The 27,805-nt window shown below is 31.9% G+C and overlaps 1 protein-coding gene across 1 annotated transcript in view; it reads left to right on the forward strand.

Moving 5' to 3' along the window:
- The first annotated feature begins 4,672 nt into the window (after positions 1 to 4,672).
- LOC123655215 (calcium-activated potassium channel slowpoke) overlaps positions 4,673 to 27,805 on the forward strand; it is a 71,168-nt gene continuing 48,035 nt past the window's right edge. The window contains exon 1 of the mRNA XM_045591047.1: positions 4,673 to 5,102. Coding sequence (XP_045447003.1) covers positions 4,788 to 5,102 — 315 coding nt within the window. The 5' untranslated portion in view covers positions 4,673 to 4,787. The remainder of the gene's footprint in view (positions 5,103 to 27,805) is intronic.

A 27,805-nucleotide genomic window follows, 5' to 3' on the forward strand; every position in this document is an offset into this window, starting at 1 on the left:
GATTCGGGACGTAAATCGACCCCACGACCCCGGAGCAGAAAGCAGGGTCAGCAAGGCAACGAGTAGGCAAGGCAGGCCAGGGAAGCAAACTGCGCCAACGTGCGAGTTGAAGAATAGACGTTGTTAAGCCGAGTTTAAATAAAGAATTGAAACAACAACAATTTTGTAGCTGTCACTGCAACAAGGTTTATTAAGTCACTAGCGACCCGCTCCGGCTTCGCACGGGTATAAAATATAATTATAGCCTATGTCATTCACTGAAAAAATGATTAAAATCGATCCAGTAGTTTTGATTTATTCATTACTGCCCGTGACCCGCACGCGTTAACTTAGAGTAAAAGCCGGCCGGAACCGCCGCAAACGCTACGTACCGCGATTTTTAAATCTGTAATATCTTCGAAAATATTCATTTAAATCATTTGCTGTAAAGGGCCACATAGATCTATAGTAAATAAAAAATATATTTAAGGTATTTAATTGGATAAGGATTAATGCTGTATTGGTTAAAATCGCTTCGAAAATTAGCCATTATTTGTCGTAAAAAGTAAATGACAAAAAAATGTTATTGTGGGATATCCATAAGAGATAGGTATATACCATTGCGGAGTTTTCTGTCTGTTTCAATGTGTACAATACTTAGTACATTATTTTGATAAATCTCGTAGGGTTCAGCCTGCGTTTGCAATTTAAGCGAAAAAAATAATTATTATTTACGACATAACATTAGAAAACTCAAAAATAACAGTATTTCTCCACTATTTAATGGATGTTATTATACATATAAACGTTCCTCTTGAATCAATCTATCTATTAAAAAGAACCGCATCAAAATCCGTTGCGTAGTTTTAAAGATTTAAGCGTACATACATGTGCAGGGACAGAGAAAGCGACTTTGTTTTATACTATGTAGTGATGAGTGTAGCATATATGCATGCATCAATAAAAATCTAAAGATGTTTGTTTGGTCTTGTCTATAATCTATAATCTATAATATATATAAAAGCGAAAGGTCACTCACTCATCACGAAATCTCCGAAACTATAACACCTACAAACTTGAAATTTGGCAGGTAGGCTCCTTATAGGACGTAGACATCCGCTAAGAACGGATTTTACGAAACTCGACCCCTAAGGGGGTAAAACGGGGGTTGGAAGTTTGTATGAAAGTCCTATGTTTTTGAAGTAAGAGACCTGAAATTTAAAATGTATGCTCTATATATGGTGAGAAAGTGTCCAAATAATGTATCTTTAGAAATCAACCCCTTTTTGGGGTTGAAACGGGGGATGGTACGTTGACTCACTGATCACGAAATCTCCGAAACTATAACACCTACAAACTTGAAATTTGGCAGGAAAGCTCCTTATAGGGCGTAAACATTTGCTAAGAACGAATTTTACGAAACTCGACCCCTAAGGGGGTAAAACGGGGGTTTGGAACTTTGTATGAAAGTCCTATGTTTTAGAAGTAAAAGACTTGAAATTTAAAATGTATGCTCTATAGATGATGAGAAGGTGTCCAAATAATGTATCATTAGAAATCAACCCCTTTTTGGGGTTAAAACGGGGATGGTAGGTTGACTCACTGATCACGAAATCTCCGAAACTATAACACCTATAAACTTGAAAATTGGCAGGTAATCTCCTTATAAGACGTAGACATCAGCTAAGAACGGATTTTACGAAACTCGACCCCTAAGGGGGTAAAACGGGGGTTGGAAGTTTGTATGAAAGTCCTATGTTTTTGAAGTTAGAGACCTGAAATTTAAAATGTATGCTCTATAGATGGTGAGAAAGTGTCCAAATAATGTATCTTTAGAAATCAACCCCTTTTTGGGGTTGAAACGGGGGATGGTACGTTGACTCACTGATCACGAAATCTCCGAAACTATAACACCTACAAACTTGAAATTTGGCAGGAAGGCTCCTTATAGGGCGTAGAGATCTGCTAAGAACGGATTTTACGAAACTCGACCCCTAAGGGGGTAAAACGGGGGGTTGGAAGTTTGTATGAAAGTCCTATGTTTTAGGAGTAAAAGAAATTTAAAATGTATGCTCTATAGATAGCGAGAAGGTGTCCAAATAATGCATCGTAATCTATATATATAAAAGAGAAAGGTCACTGACTCACTCATCACGAGAACTTAATAACCGCTGGATGGTCCATCCATCCAGGATGGACAAAGATGAGGCAGGGAGGTAGATTATAGTTAGTTGACGTCCGCTAAGAACGGATTTTGCGATATTCCACCGCTAAGAAGGTTTAATTAGGGTTGATAGTTTGTATGAAACATATACAGCCTGAAAATAAAACTAAAAATGTGGTGTATAGAGAGGTTTTATAAAAATAACTATTAAAAATAATTATACTAAATTGTGCCTTTTAAAAAGTTACTCAGTTTGATAAGGAAGTGACTGAAATAAAAAAATAATTTACGTTAAACATCTTAATAGTAATGCATATCTTCATAACCACGCGGACGTAGTCGCAGGCGACAGTTAGTGTATTATAAAACAAAGTCCCCAAAAGTATATCTGAAAGATTCCTTCAAAATCTACTGAACGGATTTTCATGCGATTTCACCAATGGAGAGAGGGCTTGGAGAGAAAGGTTTAAGGAACAGCTAAGCCGATTTCGATAATAGTTTCACTGGAAGTTTGCCGGGAAAACTTTGTGACACACGGATTTTTACGCGGGCGAAGCCGCGGGCACAGCTAGTAACTAATAAATATTTAAAAAAGAAAATATATAATAAACGAATAATAGATTGATACCCTAATAATGAAACGTCAACTAATCGGATATCTAATTGTGTTTAATCGCAAACAAAAACAAAACCGACTTCATTTACATCGATCAATAATAAGTACAACGTAGCTAGACGAAAAAACAATCAAGTAATTACGCAATATTAGAGATAAGTCAAATCAAATTTATATGAGACAAGCCTATCGATTAAAAAAAGAATAATTGAAATAGGTCCACCCAATAAAATACGTCCAATATAATACGTCCAATATAATACAACAACGGTCAACGAAAACATAGTCAATCAAATAGGTACGCATTATTGGTTGGTGATCTTGTCTCAAAAAGTACTTGTCAGATCTAGAAATTTAAATGGGACCATTTTAATGGGACCACCAACATGACAAGCACAAACATTCAATTAAAAAAAAGTACTTAATCAAAATAGTAAGTAAAAAGTTCTAATGTAACACAAAAAAAACAGTGACTATCTCCTACTTTTTGGAAGTCGGTTCAAAATATTAAGTTGTTTCATTCTATCAATTTATTATTTTCTTAAATAGTTCTCCTGTTTTTTAACCGACTTAAAAAAAGAAAGAGGTTACTCAATTCGACCGATTAATTCAATCGAATTATTATATATATTTTTTATGTATTTTCGGGGATAACTTTGTCGTTTCTGAACCGATTTTGACAAGTTTTTTTGTTGCAAAAGGATATATCCCAGGTGTGGTACCATGATAAGGAAACTAGGATCTGATGATGGGATCCCAGAGAAATCAAGGGGAAGCCTTGAAAATCCGCATAACTTTTTACTGTGTGTGCCGATTTTGATGTTTTTTTATTTAATCGAAGACGATATTTATCATGTGGTCACATTTAAATTTCATCGAGATCTGATTACAACTTTTGTAGTAATCTTTAATAATGCATATTTGACTATTTTTTCGTCTACCTACGTTGTATTACTTGTCAATGTAATTGAAGTCGGTTTTTTCGTTTGCCAGCAAACACAATTATAATAAAATAATTTAACTCTACATTACAAGATTCAACCTAGATTTCACCTAAAGTGACGAGATTATAACGTTGAGAACGAAATCTAAATAGAAGTATGTACGTAAAATAAAATATAATATGTCATCAAAAGTTAACGAAGCTCAAATTGAAACACTGTACAGAATATTACAGCAATACTTTGTTGCGATTGTACACAATAGCTCTTTCGTAGACGTCTACGGTTTTCGTAGCTGACGGTGACGCACGCAGAGGACGGCATTGTATCACGCAAATCTGAAATCATTGACCTCTCTAAAACCTCCGCATTCCCTACAAAATATAACCGACGTCACAACAACTCCATGTTATTTTCGAGCGGCAACACCGAAGTGAGTATAGCAACGAGCACCGAGCAGTCCATACTTCGAGCTTAGTTCAGTCGGAAGTGAAACAGTGTAACGACAACAAAAAATCTTCGCAGTCCGTCAGTCTTAGTCCGCGCGAGCCCGTGAAGTAGAAAAGTCCGTTATAACTGATTTATAAGTGTGACAGTCATAATAAATATTAAAAAAATATCGGGGCCTCCCTCGTACTCCGAGAATAAGATCAATTAAGAGACGATTATTAGCTTTGTCGTAAATTTATTCCTTAAAGAGTCAAATCACTGAATAAATATCTGAAATAAGCATACGAATTTTGTGACTTTCGCAGCCGAAAGGCATATAAGGGGTAGGTGAGCTAACTCGGGAGCCGTGGACAAGGTAAGGGACATTATCATTGTTGTCGAAGGTGGAAGAAGCGGTGGCGTGACGAGGTCAGAAGAGAAGAGAAGAGAAGGTCGCAGTTCGCGGGTCAGCATGAGCGGACGGTAGCGGGCGCGCAGGCGCGGATCGATCGCGCGGCATCGAACGGCGCGGCGCCCACTCGGCAGTCGGCAATCGGCCTCGTAGCTCGGCGCTCAGTCGCGCGCGGGCCGGCGTGCGAGCGCGCGCGTCGCTGCACGTGCATGGCGCGCCTGTCTGGATGCCTCGCGCCCTCGGGGAATGGCTTCGTCCGAGGAAGAGGCGACAACCGCGTCGAGCTCTGAATATGACTGCCTCAGTGTCCGAAAATGGTGGTGCTTCCTGCTGTCGTCGATCTTCACGTTCGCCGCGGGGCTCCTGGTGGTACTGTTATGGCGCGCTTGCGCGTTCGTCTGCTGCCGCAAGGAGCCCGAGCTGTCGCCGAACGATCCGAAGCAGAAGGAGCAGAAAGCGGCGCGCCAGGGCAAACAGGAGTTCGAGGGCACCTTCATGACCGAGGCCAAGGATTGGGCCGGCGAGCTCATCTCTGGCCAGACCACCACCGGACGAATACTGGTGAGTAATCCTTTCATACCATTTGAACTATTCCAGAACTATTGAATGAAAAATCTTGCTTGCGTATTAAAGTAATATTTAAAACATTAGCATTTATCCTAGACCAATATTTTTTTTTTTTTGGATCTAAACACGACAACCTTTATTTGAAAGACATTTCTCTGACAGATCTTTATTTGACGATTAGCGGTTATGGTAAAAAATTTAATTTACTAACTAAATGTATCAAACGTAATAGTTATTAAATCGATAGTTATTTAATATTGATTTGTTTCGATACTATTATTAATTCAGGTTCTATTATTTGATATACGATAGCTCCCGTAAGCCGTCTTCGACCTACCCACTCAATACGCACTTGTTATAATGGCAGTGACCTAAGCCTGACCCACTTTATATTTTGGACGAAAACATTTTTGTTCTGGAGAATTGAGGTAGCCAGCCAAAGGATTATTGATATCATTTAAGATTTGCTTAAACCTTATATTCTGATTTGATAATAGGTATATATTTATGGCCGTTTTTTTACCAGTAACAACTTCCTTTGATTATGTAAGAAAGTTAAGGCCAATGTAATTGTTAACAGTATTCGACCTAATTTGCAGAACTTCTATCGCAGTGACGTCATACTTTATTGATGGTAGTCCGGGCTTATTATCAATGTATGCTACAGTTGCAGCATTTTTCTTCAATAAAAAGGATCTCGCGATAGTATTACGGTATAAAGCAACTTAATTATTGCAGTATTCTTATATGATAACGCAGAAGATTTACTTCGTTTATTTGTTAGTGTGTTTATTATTTAAAAACAATATTTTTTACAGAGTTGTTACGTTTTTTTAGCGTTACTTTCTTTTTATAGTAAAACTATGGGCTTGTATGTGTAAGGCTTTAATACACACTACGATTCATGAGTGGCCCTTATTAACCATAGACTTATCTAGTTCGTATTGAATATCGTAACGAATGAAGCACTTGTATAATATTATTTATTATTATATTTTTATTTTTTTATATATGCTTTTTATTTAAAACAATTTGCAATAAAGCCGGGATAATGGTTAAAACCAGATTTGTAATTTACATGAAAAATTAGCTTTAATTGCAATGTATCTAAAGTTAGTACACAGTTACACAATGTAAATTTTGAATATGAATATTTAATAACCTATTTAAAAAAAAAGAGTTAAAATTTTTATCTTCGGCCAACAATTTGGTAAATTGAGGACGAAGCTTTCGCTCCAAACTTACTTATTCGAATAATAGTAAAATAAATCCATTTTGCGTCAGTTTTTTATTTCGCATTATTTAAATTACCACTAATGAGGTAATTAGTAATTCTTAAATCGTTATTTCCTCCCGCCCTATGCTCATGGGAGACCATCTCCTGTTATTAGCCTCATAAAAAGCCACCTTGTTCTCAAATTTACGTAATCGCTGTGCAATAAAAGTATCGTTTAACATAATAAGTTGAGCATCAATGTAACAGTAACGTTGTTGTTGGACACGGGCTGTTTTCCGCAACTCGACGTCTTTATGCGCCTTTTTTTCGTGATTGGCTGTGGACACTATTCGTGCTAGCCTAGCTCATTAAGGAAGCCTAGTAGACCCTTCACGTTGTCGACGACTTCCTTGAGCGACCTCAGTGTCCCGAGGTGTAGTGCCCTGTAATTCGCCACACTACCGCATTCCAGCAGGATATGTAGGGTCGTTTCTTCTGCCTCCATGCACGCTTTGCATAGGGGGTTTGTTAAGCAAAGCATGTCCGGTAAGAGCTCCGACCAGTAGTTGGAGCTGGGCTCTCCCATAACCGCGAAGTTTGCGGGACAATCCTGGGTTGATCATCGGAAGAGCTTCCTTGATCTGCTGCAGGTAGTTAGGTTTGTCCAATATTCTTGGTGCATTACCTTTGTGTTGTGTCCCAGCTGGCTCCGCAACCATAAATAAAAAATATAATACATTAATAAACTCATTCACCTGTTAAACAAGACTTCACAATTATGCGAAAATATCAAAATCAAAAAAGTCAAAATTCTTTCATTGGTGAAATTATTTGTGTCTAAAGGCGAAAAACAATTGAACTGAAGAAAGTCGGATTTTTTTACAATTCGCATATAAAATATAACTGCATAAACTAATTTATTTCGACGTTAATTGTGTAAACAATACGCTTTGTATTTTATTCCGAAGAATCTGGGAGTAGTCTCCCGTTCACGTTCGCTTGTTACGTACGTTAAAATGAAAATTAATTTCGGAATTTAAAAGAAAAATCTTATTGCGATCTATTTACAATACAAATATTTTTTTTTAATTCTAAGTTGAAAAAACCATTACACTCGTAGAAATGAGCTATTTAAAATCGAAATTGATATGATAAATGCTGAATGCTGTTGCAAATAATAATAAAGGATAATGTAGAAATATTCTTTACGATTTGATATGTATACACCGAGAAGCCTTATCGCAGGACTCTTTGTCCAGCATTGATTAATTATAATTGATTGATGATGATAATTATATGTGAGATAACAAAAAAGAAAGAAGAAAACAAAAATTAGATATACTCGTATTACTGCTAAGTGCGATTGTTTTCAGACTACCTTTAAGCATGAAGAAGAACGGAGCGAAAAAATCATTTTTATGTAGTTATTATTAATATGTACCTATGAGGAATTTTTTATATTTATACAAAAATAATGAAATAAAACATAAGTATATGTACATATAGATTTTTTAACCGAGTTCAAAAAAAGGAGGAGGTTACTCAATTCGACCGTATATATATATTTTTTTATGTATGTTCGGGGATAGCTTCGTCGTTTATGAACCGATTTTGATAATTCTTTTTTTGTTGGAAAGGAAATATCCCTAGTTTGGTACCATGATAAGGAAACCAGGATTTGATGATGGGATCTTAGAGAAATCGAAGGAAACTCTCAAAAATCCGCATAACTTTTTACTGGGTGTACCGATTTTAATGATTTTTAATTTAATCGAAAGCCGATGTTTATCATGTCACATTTAAATTTCATCGAGATCTGATTACAACTTTTTGATTAATCTTTGATAATGCGTATTTACTTGACTATTCTTTCATCTACCTACGTTGTATTACTTGTCGATTTAATTGAAGTCGGTTTTTCTTCGTTTGCCAGCAAACGCAATTATTTTCATTTGTAAAGAGAAAAAAGCTGTATATAAGATACGCATTAAATTAATGCATTTTCTATGTTTAATAATTTCCCCGTAATCCCCGTGATATCCCTCCCTGCCCTGCTTCGATTCGTATCAGATTGGTTGGCGTTATGTTAATGATCCGCTTTTGTGAGTCATAACGTGAAAAGTGTTTGAAAAACAAATAATTCGAATTTGTGATTTTGATTTTGTAATTGAAATAAAATAATTGCAATCTAATTTGTAATATTAGTGCACTCAAACAATGCCAATAACTGTTTTATATTGTTAATACAGATTTAAATCAAGAGGTTTGTATTGAGATATGTTGTGTACTATTCTAAGGTCCCATACATAAGTAAATAATAAATATTTCTTTGTTTCCCATAATGTGGTATAAAATTAAATGGTTTCAAATTTATCAGTTCGACCTACATGTCCTAGCGATTCTTTCGGAGTGCAAATATTTAATTCAATTTACAATTTTCAGTGCCTAATGAATTAAAATAACACCTTTCAGCAAATATTACCTAAAGTTAATTACATTTATTCGTGAAATAATATGCAAATAAAATTCTAAGTTGTTTCATTCTAACAATATAATTTACCTTTATTTTAAACTTTAGTTATATCATGTTTGTCACAAAATATTGACATCACAAGCGAAATGTTTAAGGCTTTTGCGCAGTCTTTTACGCACGGAAGTCGATAAGCTCACGTGCTACGTACTACGGTCACAAAAGAATAAGGGAATTTAGCCACGCCTCACTTACATCGAGCGGTTTGTTAACAAGATACCAGCTACGTCAGCACGCTGCGAGCAATGGACCGTGACCTTATTTCGCTATCTATACCTAGTTCAAGTACGTTCGTTTTCTTACATTGTAACGGTTATATTTTTAAGTGAAAAAATATTATTTTATTTGAAATATACTATTTATTAAGTTAGTTATTTCTGAGCTGATATATATAAACTTTTTTCAATGTTTCAAAGGTATAAATTTTTCTCTAATCACATTTATGTACCGATATGAGTATATAAATCATTTTTTGACATAAACATTGAACCTCCTTTTTTGTACTTTTTAATAAAAAAATATTTTCTTGACCCCTGGTTTATTTTAACCGACTTCCAAAGAAGGAGGAAGTTTTCAATTCGATTGTATTTTTCTATGTATTTTTGACTGGGTGGAACGATTTCGATGATTTTTAACAATCTAATGGTGGTTTTCAAGTTATATATGATTTTAACGATTCCGACGACCGATTTTAATGATTCTTGTTTTGCTTTCTTTTAACGTTACCTACATGTGTTCTTATATAATGGATATACTTAGTCAAAGGTTTCTGGTAGACGAACTGGTGTAGATAAAATAAGTTCATCACAAACTGGGGCAAGTGGGCCATTACAATACGCAGAATGGGATTAAAAGGATAAATCTGTGTCATAAAACGTTCATATGTCGTACGTACAATGTCTAGGCAATTTCGTATCTAGGATTATTACACATTAAATAATATATCTAAGGCTACATAGATTGTAGTTTTTATGCGAATATTTAGACGTTGCTTATTAATTTTTAATTTATCCCAAAAAGTTTTAAAATCTGTAAACAGATGAAAATATGATACTTTATAAATAAATAATTAATAAAATATCCATTTAACTATTTAATATGCGTGTAGAAATGGAGGTGCAAAAGCTAAAGAAATGTTAACTTTATTATTTTTAGTTATTGAGATCTATTTCGCTTCGTTCCTGCCTGTTTCAGTTTTATGCTGGACATAGGCCTCCTCAAGTTCGCGCCAAACATCCTGGTTCTATTCACCTAGTTTAAATTTTAAGGCGACATAATTAATTCGAAAATGTGAATCCAAAACTTATAGTTGTTAGTTTAGGTAAAATAAGCCAAATTAAAGAGAATCGCATGTTTCTAGAAAATCTTAGTCAACCGTAGAAATTGATTTTAAAGGTCTATTTTTAAATCGTTAAATTTGCAAAAATAATTAAACAAGAGGTTATCAAATATAAAAACAATAATTTTAAACTTTCTGGATTGTAAAATGTCCTTTTAAATTCTTAATTAATTGTACTTTCAAATTCTCATGCCCGGCAAACGAATTTTAATTGTATCGAATTTTTCTTTAAATAGGTACTAAATAATTTTAGCTATTGTCAGGACAAATAAAAAAAAATGATGATCCAGATATACTGCTAGTGTCATTGCGATAAACAAAAACCTTCATGGCAACATATAAGAAATTTTCGGCTTTTTTAAATATTCAGGTATATAAAAAAAAGCTCCCACAATATAAATTACCTAATTCCTCTAATATTATTAGACTAATTACATTAAAATAGTTACTCTTTGACTAGTGTTATTAATGATATAATTTATAATAACCAGGTCACTGTAATAAAATCACGAAGATATCTGTGTTATCAAGATAATAAGCTAACACTGATAGTGAGATTTATTTTATGAATGACAAAACGTAAATGTTATCAAAACCGTACGTTGACTTGCGATTTTATTATGGATTAACTTCGTTACTTCAGAAATTGCTTAGTTTTTATTTGGTTGTTTCTCCGCTGTTATGAGTAATAAAACGTGAAAAAAAAATAAACAGTCTTAAACGTTACATCGTGAAGAGAGTAAAGATAATTAAATTGTTTACTAAATTCACAATTTTGGGTTTATAGTCTGTGGGTTTATACTTCTATCTATTTTGTATAAAACATATTTTTATTCTATGGATACTAATTGCGAAATAAAATTAAAAAATCTAATATCAATGCCGTGATATTTGCCGAAGTTACGGTTATTTATTTCCCGTTTATACAACCACATACATACATTGAAATTTAGGTAAAGAATAAAGAAGAAGAAAAGTACGAAAATTTATGTCATTTTAGTTTCAAAATGAGTTTAGTTTATTTAAGGTTTATTTATAGGTTATATAAGGTTTATTTTATCTTATTACCTACGTGACAAAAATCGCGTGCTCAAAATGTTTAGATCAAAGTAAAAGATCTATAAAACCATTCTAGATGAAAAAATCTCTTTTATGTGGATAGTTTTTAGATTCGTACAATAAATCTTAGACAAACTATAAAAACATATTTCGTTGTGAAGTTCTCATTACTATAAAGATTGGACGTGAATTTAATACCACCACATTCTTGTAAGTAGATACTTATTCTTTTTCAATATTCAAAATAAAAAAGCAAATACCGTAATAAATTTTTTAACTTGAATTTTTAACCCTTTTGAATAGTCGTTTCACTTTAAACATAAAGACGAGTTGGAAGACGGGTTGCAACGTACCTATTTAAGAAATGGTACGGTAAAATCAAAGGATAATCTTTTGTAATTACGTAAAATTGTGACCACCCACCACCTACCGACTTTTTTGAGAGCATTACTAACATCGTAGAATGCTATTACTGAAAGTAGTTTTCGATATAACTCCAAAAGTTATTATACTAAATGAAATTACGGCACTTGCTGTTTTTATGGAAATTCTATATTAAAAAAAAAAAAACTTAGATGTATTTCCTATTTAAAGAAAATTCAGTCATAAGTGGCTTTATATAAATCTTTCTACTAATAAAATTTTTACTTGTGGTCTTTTAAAATCTAATTCCAAAACCTATCTCCCAACCAGACAAATATAAATGATTAATTTACAGAAGAATGAATAAAATACTAATATGAATAATAAATTTTCGTTTCGTGTACTTTGATCTTGACAGTCTGGAAACTGGTTTAATCATAAAAATAAACACTTATAAAAGAGAAAAACTTTGTCATCATTCATTTATTCACATGAATTAACTTCAAAGAACGTCAAACGGAGAGCGATTGTGTTTAAACAACCCTTACCCCTAAAACGACAATCATTCAGTTGACCTAAAGACAGCTTCACTCGAATCTGAAACCACGAAACGAAATCGTAGAATATTCTGGAAACGTTTGGAACAATTTTTAAAATGGAATATAGAATTAAATATTTATAAAAAGGTTCTATTTTATGAATCGATTGCTCAAACTGGATTTGACCTTTAGAGCGGACCCATCTGTTTCCGCAGACGCCGCTCAGGTCCCGACCTGATTTTTCCACAGACTATATCGAGTCCAACTGGGACTAACTCCACCTTGAAGATATAACGGGGTTTTAGTTTGTTTCCTATGTTATAGTTCATTCAACAATATTTGATATGGATAATTTTTTTAACTGTAATAAATAAATATTAAATTTAGATATTCCTACATTAAATATAGTCGTTCCTTGCTATAAGATTTTTTATTTTAATGGCTTGGAACTATTATAAACGGGTGGCGCGATATTGTCACTTATAAAGTAAATATCAACAAAACAGTACCAGTTTCTTTCATTAGCTAAGTACTAGTATTTAGCTTACTAACTGCATCACGGCTTAATGCGTAAAGACATTATACTTACTAATTTTATTATAATAAATGGCAAAAGCTAATACCTGTTAATATTTTATTATGTCCCTGTTATTAGTTGCCTCTCTGAAGCAAATGCTTTTTACTTCGATAAATTAACGATAAACAAATTTTACTTATATTTAAGAATGACATTTACAGTCACGTTTTTATTTAAACTAAATATCACGTAGATATTTGTCAAAAAAGGTGATTCATATGCCATTTTATCACCTGAGCATGGTGTCATTTAACTAACAACTGTTCGTCATTACTAAATAATTATAGCAAAATGAATATTTTACTGTACTTCTTATAACGAAAAGTTTATGTTTTTGGAGACGAGAAAAGTGACAGCTTAAACATAAATCAATTATGAACCGTCTAATATTTGTTCTACTGCTATGTATGTGCTATTGTCCTAACTGCTATAAAAAAATAAGTTTTCTTTAATTTACTAACGACTATTCTTTTGTAAATAAGTTTATGCAAAAAAAATAAATAATCCGAAGTGCAATATATAACTTCCTTCTAAATCAAAAGGTACCGTATTTTAACGTAAAAGTTAAATTTTAATTGAAAAATCTTTGATGATTTGTAACGTTGACATATATTTCGAAAACAAAAAAAAAAATTCAAACGAACAAATTGTGTTCGAACAGTTATTAACGTCGACAAATTTGATTTCGTTAATTTTTGATTATACCTATTCCTATTGTAGCGATTAGTATATTTTACTATTCAATTCATTGGCATATGTCCTTCAACTAATAATCTGTATAAAAACGACCAATTAAAATAATAAGTAGATAATTTTTATACTAATTAAAACACGGCAAAAGTAAAAAACATTAAAAAAAACTTAAAACAATAATCAAGCGAAATTTTAAAAATAAAAAAAGAAGTCGTATAGCTTTAACGTTGTGACTAACGTTTTTAAAAGAACTTTAAAAAAAGACGCATTTAGCGACAAACAAGTCTTAATACAACACCGTGGTTAAATCTGGAGTTCTTTAGAAATATTCAAAACTAGTTCATCTTATGTTTCCAAAGCGTCGGACAGACAAATGAAGCAGACGAATGCTGTATACACTTAAATTCTCAATGAACGAAACAGCGCATTGAAGATTCCTACGAACACGCTTCATGCGCTTAAACTGAAATGCACTGAAATTGTAGCATTTATGTGACTTTTTAATTATTTTTAACCCTGAAAATATCACGAAATTTTTACTAATAAATGAGCAGTTCTTTTTAATAAGACAATCGCGCAAATTGGTTTAGTTATTTCCGTTTCTTGTAGCAGAAATCGATATTTCTTGGATTTATTATTAAGTATTTATTTTAGGTCGATATTTTAATGTATTATCTTAGGTCTTCTTAATTTGTCCTTTCTACAGCTATGGAATTATACAATATAAGACACAAGATTTAATAGTTAAAAAAAATAGAAATTTTAATAGGATAGAACACATATTCATCATCAACTTTTATTCTGTTGACTTATTTATGTGATACATAAGTCAACAATAAAATTTTATTGTACATATTTGTAATAATTAATTAAAAGCTTCCTTTCATGTCCCATAACATTTATCAAATGTAGGCACGTATCTACATCATTAATTAATTTTCCAGTAGGTATTATTTACGAAAAACAAAATATACAATATTTACAAAAATGTATGGGTTGTCTGGAAGAAATGGCTAATTAGCTATAAGTCCGCCCATTGTACTTCACTGTCTGTAACTATCTTTATGCTTTGTTTGTAATATATTTGTGGTGTACAATAAAGTATAAAATAAAATAAATAAAAATGAGAACAAAACTCAACTTCATTACAGCTAGGTTTTAAATCAAAATAAATTTCTACAGTTGAATAACAAAATGTCAACAAGGTTTTCGAAATATTTTTTAATGGAAATGAAATAAAAAGAAAAAAATATATATAAACAAGCATTGTATTTTAGTTGGATTTGTATCGATATTTATTCTTTACAAAGCTGTGAATAAAAATAGGTAGATAAATTTTAGTACAACTATCTCTTATTTTCAGTTGGATTAATTCCACAATAATTTAAAATAATACCCTATCATATATATTATGATATTATAATTAATTACCCTTTTTAACCGACTTCAAAAAAAGGAGGAGGTTACTCAATTCGACCGTATATATTTATATATATATTTTTATGTATGTTTGGGGATAACTCCGTCGTGTATGAAAAGATTTTGATAATTCTTTTTTTGTTGGAAAAGAGATATCCCTAGTTTGGGACCATGATAAGGAAACCAGGACCTGATGATGGGATCCCAGAGAAATCAAGGGAAACTCTCGAAAATCCGCATAACTTTTTACTTGGTGTACCGATTTTGATGATTTTTAATTTAATCGAAAGCCGATGTTTATCATGTGGTCACATTTAAATTTTATCGAGATCTAATTACAACTTTTGGAGTAATCTTTGATAATGGCTATTTACTTGACTATTTTTTCGTCTACCTACGTTGTATTACTTGTCGATATAATTGAAGTCGGTTTTTCTTCGTTTGCCTGCAAACACAATAATATTATTATTCCTTCATTTACTGTCCACGTCGACTTTAATCAGTTAAATGTATTCGGGAGCTAAATCCACTAGCTATCATGGTTTTAAATATATACCTGAATCGATATCCCGGTTACCTAAAAGGCTCGAAATAGGTCACGGAAATCCACGTTTTAGATAATTTAAAAAGGTATGAATGATCGAAAGAGGTCGAATAGGATATGTGAATCACATTTTGTTTGAACATTTCTCTTTTAAAATTTAATGTTTTATTATTGATTTAATATTGTTTCGAATCGAATAACTACACTGGTTTTACAATTTATTTAGTTTTCAAGTATCGTTGATATTATTGTTTTAGAACAGTATATTTTAACCGACTTTAAAAAATAACGAAGTTCTCAATTTACCTGTATTTTTTCATATGTGCTTCCTGAAAACTTTTTACTTGAGGTACCGATTTTGATGATTCTTTTATTTATTATTTACTAGCGACCCGCCCCGGCTTCGCACGGGTGCAATGCTGATACTGAATATACTACAGAATGTCTTTATTTATAGCGTGAAGCTAGCTTATGTCATGATTATTAACATAATAACAACAAAATTCAAATATGCGTCGTTAGATTACACGTTGTTACAGAATGCGTTGAAGAAATGAAAGTTCACTGCTCGTTCCCCGTAGGTGATAACGTGATAATATTTGGCCTATGTGTTGACCCCACTTCTTAATAATATTCGTGCCAAATTTGAAGTAATTCCATGCAGTACTTTTTGAGTTTATCCCGGACATACATACAGACAAACGGACAAAAATTCTAAAAACTATATTTTTAGCTTCGGTATCGATTGTAGATCACACCCCAAGTATTCTTTAAAAAAAATATTCAATGTACAGTTTTGACTTTCCTACCATTTTATTATATGTATAGATTTGAATTTGAAAGCCGGTGTTTGTCATGTAATCCCATTTCAATTTCAGCGATATATAAACGTGAATAAGGTTATCGGTCGAGGGATATCGAAAAATGAATAAATAAATAAAATACTTCAAACTCAACGGCTCCCAACAGTAGTTACTTTTGTGTCGGGAAATACACACAAAACACAAACACCCAGACTACGACAAACATATGGTATATATGGCCAAGATCGCGAAATCCCCAACGCAACATTCAGTGCTGTGACCGCTGCGCCAACGCGTTTCCATAAGGTTTAAGTTACAGTTTTTCCAAGACGCATTTATATTATACATAGATTACAAAATATTTAATGATTAATGTCACGATTGCCTTCAAACCCTCAATTTTATATTTACTTACTAGCTGACCAGGATACATGTAGTAATAAACGATACATAAGTACTACATACTGTGTATTAGTTTTGTAACGTAAAATTCGTATCTATGATAATAAAATATCATATAAAGTCATACAATCTATACATAAAATATATAAATAAAATTTTAGTGTCTGTTTGTGATTTTAGAATACCTGTGTTTTCACGAGTGCATGTAGTTATTCACACGATATTAAAATACAAACGTCAACTTCGTCTTTCTGTTTGTCCGGCTGATCATTGTAACGTTTGAACTGATTTTAATGGGACTTTGCCTAGAAGATAGAGGTAATTGTGGAGCATATATATATAGAATACAGGTTACTTTTAATCCCGGAATTCCCGCGAAATCGAGATTAACGCGGGGAAGTCCGTGTTTACCGTGTACGAGTACCTTACTACCGCCTAGATAAATATGAATAACGTTTTAAATATATACATCTATAGCTTCTAATATTATAAAGCTGAAAAGTTTGTTTGTTCGTATAAACACGCTAATCACAGGATCTACTGGTTAAAATTGAACAAGTATTTTTGAGTTGGATAGCCCATTTGCCGAAGAAGGCTACTTTTTTTATATATTAAAGCGTGTGAATCCGGGGGGCACAGCTAGTAGTCATATATAATACATAACCGTTTCCAATTAACAAAAATAAATAAACATGTTGAAAGTTAAAACAAATGATTGAATAAGTGATGTTGATTAGTTTGTAAACATAATATTTTACATATTAGTACAGTTTATGTGGTAAATTATTTGTATATATAACGCATTTTTCTTTGAGAACTAGTATGATATAATAAAATTATAGAATAATTGTATACACTAAACAATTTAGACAAGAAACTCGAAATATAATATTAACAAGCCGAGACTTCAACGCAAATCCCTCAGTAAGATAGCGTTTACAAGCAAAAACGCAAAACGGGGTACGAACGAACCTAATCTCTAAATAGGTCAATGGGAGGAGCCCTATCGATTGCCGCCACTTGTGCGGTTCGCAGGAACGCTCTCACGTAGAGGATACATCACGAGCTGTAGCGGTAGTGATAGCGGGTAGCTAGCATAAGCTTTAATTTAATTATTATAATATTTATTTTCAAAGTATTTTCCATTACAATCTATTTTACCAGTATTTTTGTACTATTAACGTAAAGAGTTTTTAACCTTTTTCCTTCATGCCATCTAACTGAATATAGCCGGTCGTTTTTTTTTTAATGATATTTATGAAGAAAAAAGCTGCGTTAATAGGTACAATGCGTGACAGTTTACCTAGTGACATAAAAAAAGTTTATTTTTCAAGAACGGTAATCTATACAAATAAATAAAATTGGAGTGTCTGTTTGTAATATTAAAATAACCGCTTTTTATTAAATGCATATGGAGGTTTACACGATACATGTACTAAAATAACCTTTTTTTACAATTTTCGTCTGTCTGTCTGTCTTTGTTCCGGCTAATCTCTGAAACGGCTAGACCGATTTCGACGGGACTTTCATTGGTAGATAGCTGGTGTAATAAGGAGTAACTTAGGCTACTTTTATTTTTGAAATTTATTTATTTTATAATTTTGCGAACTGCACCATAACTTTTTGTTAAATTTCACGCGGCCGAAGTCGCGGAAACAGCTAGTATATAATTACGATAAAAAACCTTAATATTCATATACTTAAAAACATTTAAAAAAAACTTTCTTTTATATATACTAAAGAACTAACAGTTTTAGATACTGATATGTTATATCATTATCATTATATCGTTAACATTATATTGTATCATATAATATCTTATATAGTATATTTAGTTACATACATACCTAAAACACAGGCATTATGTTACCTACCTCAAAAAAAGATATCTGCTTGTGTATAATAAGTATAGGTATATATTTCTTATACAACTAGGTTGGCAAACAAGCGTACGACTCACCTGATGGTAAGCGATTACTGTAGCTTATAGACGCCTACAAAACCAGAAGGATCGCAAACGCGTTACCGACCCTACCCCCAAGTACAAAGGTTTTCAAGGTACCCTACAAAAAAGGTAAAACTAACTATCAAAGGATTATAAAGCTTAAGTATAATTATTTAATGAGAATTATACGATTATTACTACTACACATAAAGGTAAACCATATTCTTCTAATTATAAGGTTCAATTTATCATATCACTTGTTTGAATCTAACACTCTTCCAACGCTTCAGTTTGATATAGACCCAATTATGTTGATAATATTCTCGGTTTTCGCTACCGCTCTCGCTTCCTGCCCTTGTATATGATCTGAGGCTGGCACAAAGGGGTGAAACGTTTAAGCTTTTTCCAAGCGTACATTTCGCCTTGGATACGTCTGTTATATAAGAGAGTACACTTTTTGCTTATCTGACTTAGGGCACGATACTCGACGCTTAAAACGAACCCTGTGTGATTCATTTAAGCGTGTTTTCTTTTGTACGTAATATTTGAAATTCGAAGTTTTAGGTTTTATAAATCCATTTTATTTATAGGTCAGAGCGTTTCTTAAGGGATTTCAGCTTTTCAACCAACTTCAAAATAATGAAGATTTTTCTATATTTATAAATTTTCGAATTGTTTCTTTTTCTGGTGTTCCTATATATATTCTGAATTTTTTTTTTTTTTTTTTTTTTTTTATTTTTTTTTTTATTTACACACACGGTCGTCTGCAAAGAATCAGCAAAGAAGTCGTCTATTTTATGACTGTGACATGAAAAGTGATTCATTAACGAACTTATAATACTAGATAGGTCTAGAAAAATCACATTGAGAGGTATCGGCAAGCGAAAACAACGTTCGTGCGAGCGAGACAGACTAACTGGCGAATAGTTAGAGCGAGAGAGGATGGCGTTACGTCAAATTTGTACGTTTGACATTACACGCTTCTCCCTTGGCCGATAGCCATGTCAGCTGTCCCCATGCGTTCGATCACAGCATGCGTAGTATACTAATAAAATGTTTTGTTTTGAATCATATTTGTAGATAAATTCAGCACGTGACTTATCCACTACGCCTACATATTACTTTTAACGACTATTTCGATTATCTCTTAAGTGTATATTTTATTATACTCTTTTTTCGAGTTTTTTTTTTTGCTAATTTAGTAAAAGTAGATCTATTTGCCTTATAAACGTGAAATCCCAAGATTACGGAAAGTTCATTGCAAGTTTTATTATATCAAACATCATGTATATAAATAAAAATGGATCGCCAAAATTTATGTAGGTACGTCGATAATTTCTGGACGACTGTTAACTTAGTAATTTTTTTCTGTTCGTTATTGTAAGAACAAGGTTTGTGTAAAAAAGTAACAAAAATTGATACGTACATGCATTAAAAAAAATATGGCGGTACGTAGGTACTCTGACTGCTCAATTTCGTTAAAGTGAAAAACGAGTGTTGGAAGTCTCTTGAGATTTGAATAATTAAAAGCTTTGATACTAGTCGTATCGTGTATTTACGGTTACTAGTATGCTAAAATTCTCAGCGCGATGTTTTGTAGCCTATCATTTTCTTCAATAAATAGGCTTTATAAAACTCAAATCGGTTGGTAAAAATCGATATAACAGCGTTTAAATAATTTATCAACATTATGATGATATCATTATTAGGCCAGAGGCCTAGTTTATACAAATGGCAATGCTTATCTGGAACGTTACAATCAGGGCCTTGTCTTTGGTATATTGTGTAATATAAGGGTTATATATTATATTCAGAAATTAAGAAACACAAATAAAAAAATCTATAAATTACAATACGTGCAAGCAAAAACTTTGTACCCCTTTTTACGAAAATTGCGCTGACGGAGGACTATGAAATTTCGCACACTTATAGTTTATATAAAGAAAGAATGCAGAATGCTAATAGTTTTTATTTATAATTATACTCTTTTGTTTAGTGTTCAAGCTTATAATTTAAATTAATTATGGTCGAATTTCGATCACTGTGCGACCACTAGTTTTAAGAAAGTCATCACATTTCCAATCAAATACCCATTACCTATATCTTTCTTAACAGTAGAACACGCATATATATATATATATCGAATTGCTTGATTACTAAGTCACTTGAGTTAAGACTTCTGATTTAAAAATAGGATATAATACATCACGCAACCACTCATAGAAACCTAAAACAGCTTTATATATTTGCGTGAGTAAAACCAAAATTAATTTATTATTATAACATGAAAATCACTTCTCGTGATGCAATAAATTTATGACGTAATACATATAACATTAAAGGATTACCAAGCTTCATATTGTACATGACATTGTGACGTCATATTTCCGATGACATATTGATGAATCGCTCGACCGTCTGCGGAATAACTCCATTATGTCATAGCAGTAATGCATTATGATATTATTAATATTATTATCAAGACATTTTAACTGTATTTTTAGTTCATTTTTAAAATTATTTTTGTATAATTTGCACTTATTGATCATTATTATTATCCGTATCAAGTTAAACTAACTTTAATGCATTAAAATATTATTAAAAGTAACATCATAATATTATTAAAAGCATTATTCTGAACATACTTATGTTTCGTTTTTCATTATCGAATTTCAGTTAAGTTCCACGATGGGATATTTATTTCTCAATTGGGAATCTTAAATTCATAGTTTATTATTTGAGGGGAAATAGATCCTAATGGCCTATTTTACCTTTAGCTGTTAAAGTATATTTGTAACTTATTTACAGGATAAATTTTATCTACAACTGGTGAAACACGTTCATTGTCTAATCTATTGTAACCTGTAAATCTAAATCTATATCTATACTAATATTAGAATTGTATTTACTCGGAAATGAAAAAAAACCGACTTTAATACATCGCCAAGTAATACATAAAAAGGTAGACGAAAAAATAGTCAACTAAGTATTTACGCGTATGCGTTATCAAAGATTATTAAAAAACTTGTGACCAAATCTCGATGAAATTTTAATATGACCACATAATGAACATCAGATTTCGATTATATTAAAAATAATGAAAATCGGTACATCCAGTATAAAGTTATGGGGGATATACAACGTAGGTCAACGAAAAAATAGTAAAGTAAAAACGCATTATTAGATATAACTCGAAAAGTATTTGTTAGATCTCAAATAAATTTAAATGACACCAAATGACATACACCATCTTTCGATTAAAAAATTTTTTGTTGAAATCGCTCCACCCAGCCAAAAGTTCTAAAATAACATACATAAAAAAAAATACAGTCGAATTGAGAACCTGAAGAATAAAGAGGAAAGATTTGATTGTTTCTTTTTTTTTCCTTGAATAGGCTCCGAAACTACAGAACCAATTTGAAAATTTCTTTCACTGTTTATAAGCTACACTATCCGCGGGTGACATAGGCTATATTATATTTTCAAAAAAATAAGGGGGGGGGGGAAATATTTTGAAGTTTTTGTTAAATACTGGCGGGATGCTGGTGTGTAATAAATTTATGTTGCATGTATATTTTTATGAATAATAAGATGTTAAATAAATTAACAAGCAATCTGATATTTTGAACATAAAACAAACATCATTTTTGACCATCGTTTATTTATTGGGGTCTTAGATACTGATTTTTATGACAAAGTAAATTACAGTATAATACAACATGGATGCGTCATTTCCTAGATGTCAATTGATAGCGCTGACATAAGATATAATTTTGTATATTAACCTTACCCATTATATTTTGTTTGTTGAAAAATTCCATTGTCTAGTTTGGACAAAAGGTCATAACAGAGCCAGATACTGTGAACTTATAGGTACATACTTTAACATTAGATAAAGAATTCCCTCCTTTGAGATAAATAATTGAAGAACGATAGTCAACAATTTTTCATTATTACTAATATTAATATAACGTGTTCTAAACACGTAGTCGCCCAATTGATATATATTTTAAACATACAATTTTCTTGTATTTTAACTTAACATGTAAATAGGTACATGCAATTCTAGACAGTTTTAGAACTGCTGGTCTGAAGTTAAGCTATTGTATAATCTTTTGTTGATTGTCAAAGTCTGTAGTCAAATTGAAAAATTAAAAAAAAGGTTCTCTATTTTCATATATTTTTTTGATATTGACAATATCTCTTTTTTCGGATTGTGTATTATTATTATTATTATTATTATTCTTGGTATTAATGGCTTTCAGTTGTGCCAGGGGGCACTGTCGATTTCGCCAGTGTCACGTGGGATAGAAAAGACCCGAAGGAGAATTATCAGTGTGGTTGAGATTGTAAGCTACAGATTGATTATTGCAGACAGAAATTGTGTATTTCTGTTTGATTGATTGCATTGACAGCGTCACCGGGTGGGGTGGCCAGGTATTGAGACCCAGCCGTGAAAGAAGAAGGGAAGCCCTTCACAACATGTCAGATGTTTCATTAAATATAGATTTAAAAAAATACGAAAATTACGAAATTACGAAATGGAAACTTGCAATACTGACAGTTGTATGGGTTTTGGGAGGTGACAGAGGACAGACCAGAGATACCTAGAGATAGTTTTTACCGATCTCCTTATTTGTGAATTTGTGGATTGTGAGCCTTCAAGTATTTTATTATTTAGTACTGCGCTCTTTCTAGGTTTAGAAGCAAATAAAAGAATCGGAGTTGTAAAAAAATCCTTAAAATTGAACAATCCTTCTCAATTTACGGGAATGCAAACAATAAAACCCAATAAAAATGTTATTGATTCGGTTTATTCGGTAAGACGGACGCCCAATTCTTTTAATTTTGAGTTCTTTTTTTAAAATCAGTACAAAGGATATTATTTGAAAATGTCATTACGTGATCCGCACAGAGGAATCATCTATATGAGAAATTCTTTCATATTCATTGACATACCAACGTTTGTTCTAAAGTCTACAAATATGAACAGTAATTACTTTTTCTTTTGGTTTTGCTTGGCTTTAACTACATCGCTCTTTTTCCTATAAGGTTATGTACAATAACAACTTTCTATAAATAAAATAAAAGTTGACATTTTCTTCTTTATGTTTGGTTATCAAACTAATGTTTTTTTTTATAATTTTATATAAAATATATAATTCTATTAATTATGTATTATGTTTAATAAATATTGCCACCGTGCCAAAATAATTCTATCATTAATTCATTCAGTTATGTAAGATATAAGCGTATAAAACACACGAAGATAGGAGAAACAATCAGAAACAAACAAAATGCATTTCATGCAACATTTTCATTTATAAATACAAAAACTTATATATGTATGAACTAGCTGTGCCCGCAACTTTGTCCGTATGGAATTAAAAAAAATTATGGTCCAGTTCGCAGTTACAAAATAAAAAAAAATCTAAAATAAAAGTAGCCTAAGTTACTCCTTATTACGTCAGCTATCTGCCCACCAATAAAAAGTTATGCGGTATAATACAACGTAAGTCAGCGAAAAAATAGTCAGGTAAAAACGCATTATTGGGTATAACTCGAAGGGTAGTTCAAAGTTAAGTTAGTTGAAAGATAGATCTCAAATAAATTTAAATGGGACCAAATGACACACACCACCTTTCGATTAAAAATTAAGTAATATACATAAAAAATAGCCGAATTGAGAACCTCCTTCTTTTTTGGAGGTCGGTTAAACTCTTCCTTTTTTAGAAGTCGGTTAAAAAGTAAAAAGTTTCAGCGATTAAGACTTTGTTTTACATAAAGGTCTATAATCACCCTAAAATGTCCACTTAATGTGGTGTAGTACTAATACACCGAACATGTGTATAAAAATACAAACATAACATTTGCAAATACACTATGATCAATGTCATAACGCGTCCAATAAAATATGCACGTTATACAAAATGTGTGACATTTATAACGCAGCTTCTGTTATAATCCTATTAAAAACTTGCTGACACGGTGAACGCTTGTACCATAAATTTTTTTTTTTGTGAATATTTCGACGTTATTTATTTATTTGTCCTGACAATAACGAAAAAAAAAAGAAATATATATTTTTATTTATAAGAAAATAAATAACAAAATTGAAATTTTACATGATTAGTGTCTAAGATTATACATAAATCTCTCACCAGAACGTTTCAATACGGATCGTAGCGACGTAAACATTTTACTAATCAATCATGGGTAACAAGGTCGTAAAAGTGAAGGCAGCCGACAGTTTACGTGTTTTTCCATTCCGATGTAACCGATATTGAATAAGGGTTGAGCTTTATTGAACCGTGCGAATAAATATAATAAGCTATAGCGAAATTTATACATGATATATATGTATTTACTCGTATATTCAACGCTTGGCAACAGAGTAGGGATCGCTTAGCGCATCGTACAAAGGTAGCAAACATAAATTACTTTTGTTTAGTCCAAAACATTTTAGTGTTTAAAACTCATTATATTTCCATAAAATGATGAAGAACAGTTGAAGATCAGCGCACAATATCCGAGCTGATAACTAGGTATACCAGCAACGGTAAACACTTCAGTTTTGACTTCTACAACTTTAATAGTATCGCTGGTTCTTAGATTTTTATTCCTATAGTTATTTTTAAATAATATTCAGATTTTTTTTGTTGGTATTTCTATATTTCTTAGAGTCTATATTTTTTATAATTCAATATTTTCACTGAAGTTAATTTCTACTGAAGCTTAATTGGTCAAGGGGTGTGGCTAACCTAAGTGAGAGCGATGACTCAATATTTTCATAAGGCGTGTAGACTATAGACAATATTGACGTTTCTAACAATTTGAAAGATGTATTTTAGCAGACTTTAAAAAAATAAAAAATAAAAAAAAAAACAATGTTAAGATTATTTTTTATAATTCGTAGAATTATTGACGCCTACGTCCATCCCGTCCGTCCCTTTGCCCACGCGAGAAATAGCTTTTTCGTAAATTTGTTTGTATATGTTATAAAAATAATTAACAGACCGAAAGAAAACAAATTTGGGAGCGCTAAAATAAATAACATTGCTTACAACGTTATCACATAGTACCATAGGGTAGGCAAGTTAGCTTATGTTAATAGGAAAATCAATCGAATTTAGAAAATTATAACTACATCAAATGTTTCCATTTCCATCTTGGGACAAACTATACAAAACATATTCAAGTGTGAAGTTATTTTGAAAATAACGTAAAAATTATAAGCAATATATAAATTATAGAATGGTTTAAAAAATTTCATGCAGTGGAAGTTAGTAAATTCCGCCTGTGTCTTTAAATTGTGCTTCAATTTATTCTATGCGTTATGTGTGTTTTCTATACTGTACATAGTCAATGAAAGACCGAAGAAATCATATTTTTCATGTATAAATAATTAAGAAAATGGGACTTGAAAGTCTATTACCAACTCCGGAAATTTGGCGAGAACTGAAATACCGATACCGGAAATAACTAGCAAGGCACAGTTTAGAGACATTATGTCAGTATCAACTTCAATTTCTTTTTCGTGTTTAGTTTTTTTTTTATCCTTGCCCATTTATTTAAAATAAAAAATGGCATAAATATTTTATTTCATTTAATTTTACCTTTAATGTTTACTTTGTACAAGGCAATTGTAATATTATTTTTTATAATTAAAATTAATTGGTAGCAATTAAAACATGGTTTCCTACTCAACATAAAATATATTCATTTTATCACACGAACAAACATTTTTTGAGCTGAAGGATGAACCACTCACAATCAGAGTTTACTGCTACGACTTCTATTTTCTCTCTTAAATTATAATCTTTGATGAAATAAGTATTGATATACATCTATGCCTACTGATATTACTAACGTTGAATAAACATTTTTACGGCGGATTACATCATAAAAAATAGTGAAAAAGGTATGAAACGCAATAACTAATAAAACACTCATAGAAAATGACATGTTCATGAATAGAACTGAGCGAGTCAGCTAGTTTATTTAATAAATTGCATTAATTGTAGTTGTATAATAATACACAAATGTAAAAAAAAACTCTAACGGAGTATCTACTTGACGCTAATGCTTCGGTACAATAATGCGACACTCGCGGAAAAGTGAACTGTATTCGCAACGGTGACTTTTAATTTTTAATAATCCAGGCATCCTCATTAAGAAAAGCTGACAACGCACCTAGCAAACCCTTCACTGAAAAACTTTCATACTAAATGAGACCATTCTTCTCATTTAAAAAATCAACCAGATGTCGCTTTCAATGGCTTTACAAATGTTTCATATTTACCTTGGAACGAGTCGGTGGGAGTAGTCTTCATAATGTAAATTTTAATGTATTCTGAAAAATGCTTAAGTTTATAACACGGTAATTTTGACTGTCACTAAACAAATTGCAAGGTCATTGACTTTTAATTATCGTGAACTAATTTGTTCAAAACGTAAAATAATGTTATGTAATTCTATATTCAATACTAAACGACACACGCTACTTTACGTGTACCTATCGTATTTTGACTGTTGTGTCTTAGTGTCCTAGCTGGATTTAGATGCATTTAAACCAGTTATTTATTATAAAATTATTATTATAAAGTATATATAGAATATTATTATAAAAGTATTTAATTATATTAAAAGTATTATTATAAAAGTATATATAGAAACTAATAAATCCTGAGACAGACAAACAAAGAAACACTAGTCTTTATGGTATTAAATTAATATTCATAAAATTTTACTACAATTGGTAAAATAAATACCCACAATCGTTATTAGGCGGTAGTTAATTTAAAAAGTAGCATCGCAGCCTAGCCTTCCGTGCAACGATATGATGTACATACATGCACGTGAAAATGGAACAGAACTCAAGGGATTCGTATTATATTCCTTTGTATACCACGCTAACTTTTAGGACTTGAACCGAAGTACGAAGTAGTGTAAGAATAAGAGAAATTTAGTTTTGTAATTCATGTATCATTTTGTGGCCATTGTTTTCTCTGAGAATTGTTCAATATTGTGGCATCTTTTACGAGTATACAAGCTTGAATTTTGGCAATCGCGCCAACCTTAAGCTTTAGAAATACCAGAGAAGCTACATATATATAATACTAGCGCAAGAGACAATTAAGTGTGAGAGGAAGAGTGGAAAAAGCGACATTGTTCCTTCTAATTCTCTCAATCAAGAGTTAGCAGTAGTTAAAGTATAGTAGGTAAAGTTCTGAAGTAGCAGGCATCTGTCAAAATTAAATCTTACGCT

The sequence above is a fragment of the Melitaea cinxia genome, chromosome 7 (genome assembly GCF_905220565.1).
Source record: "Melitaea cinxia chromosome 7, ilMelCinx1.1, whole genome shotgun sequence".
NCBI lineage: Eukaryota > Metazoa > Arthropoda > Insecta > Lepidoptera > Nymphalidae > Melitaea > Melitaea cinxia.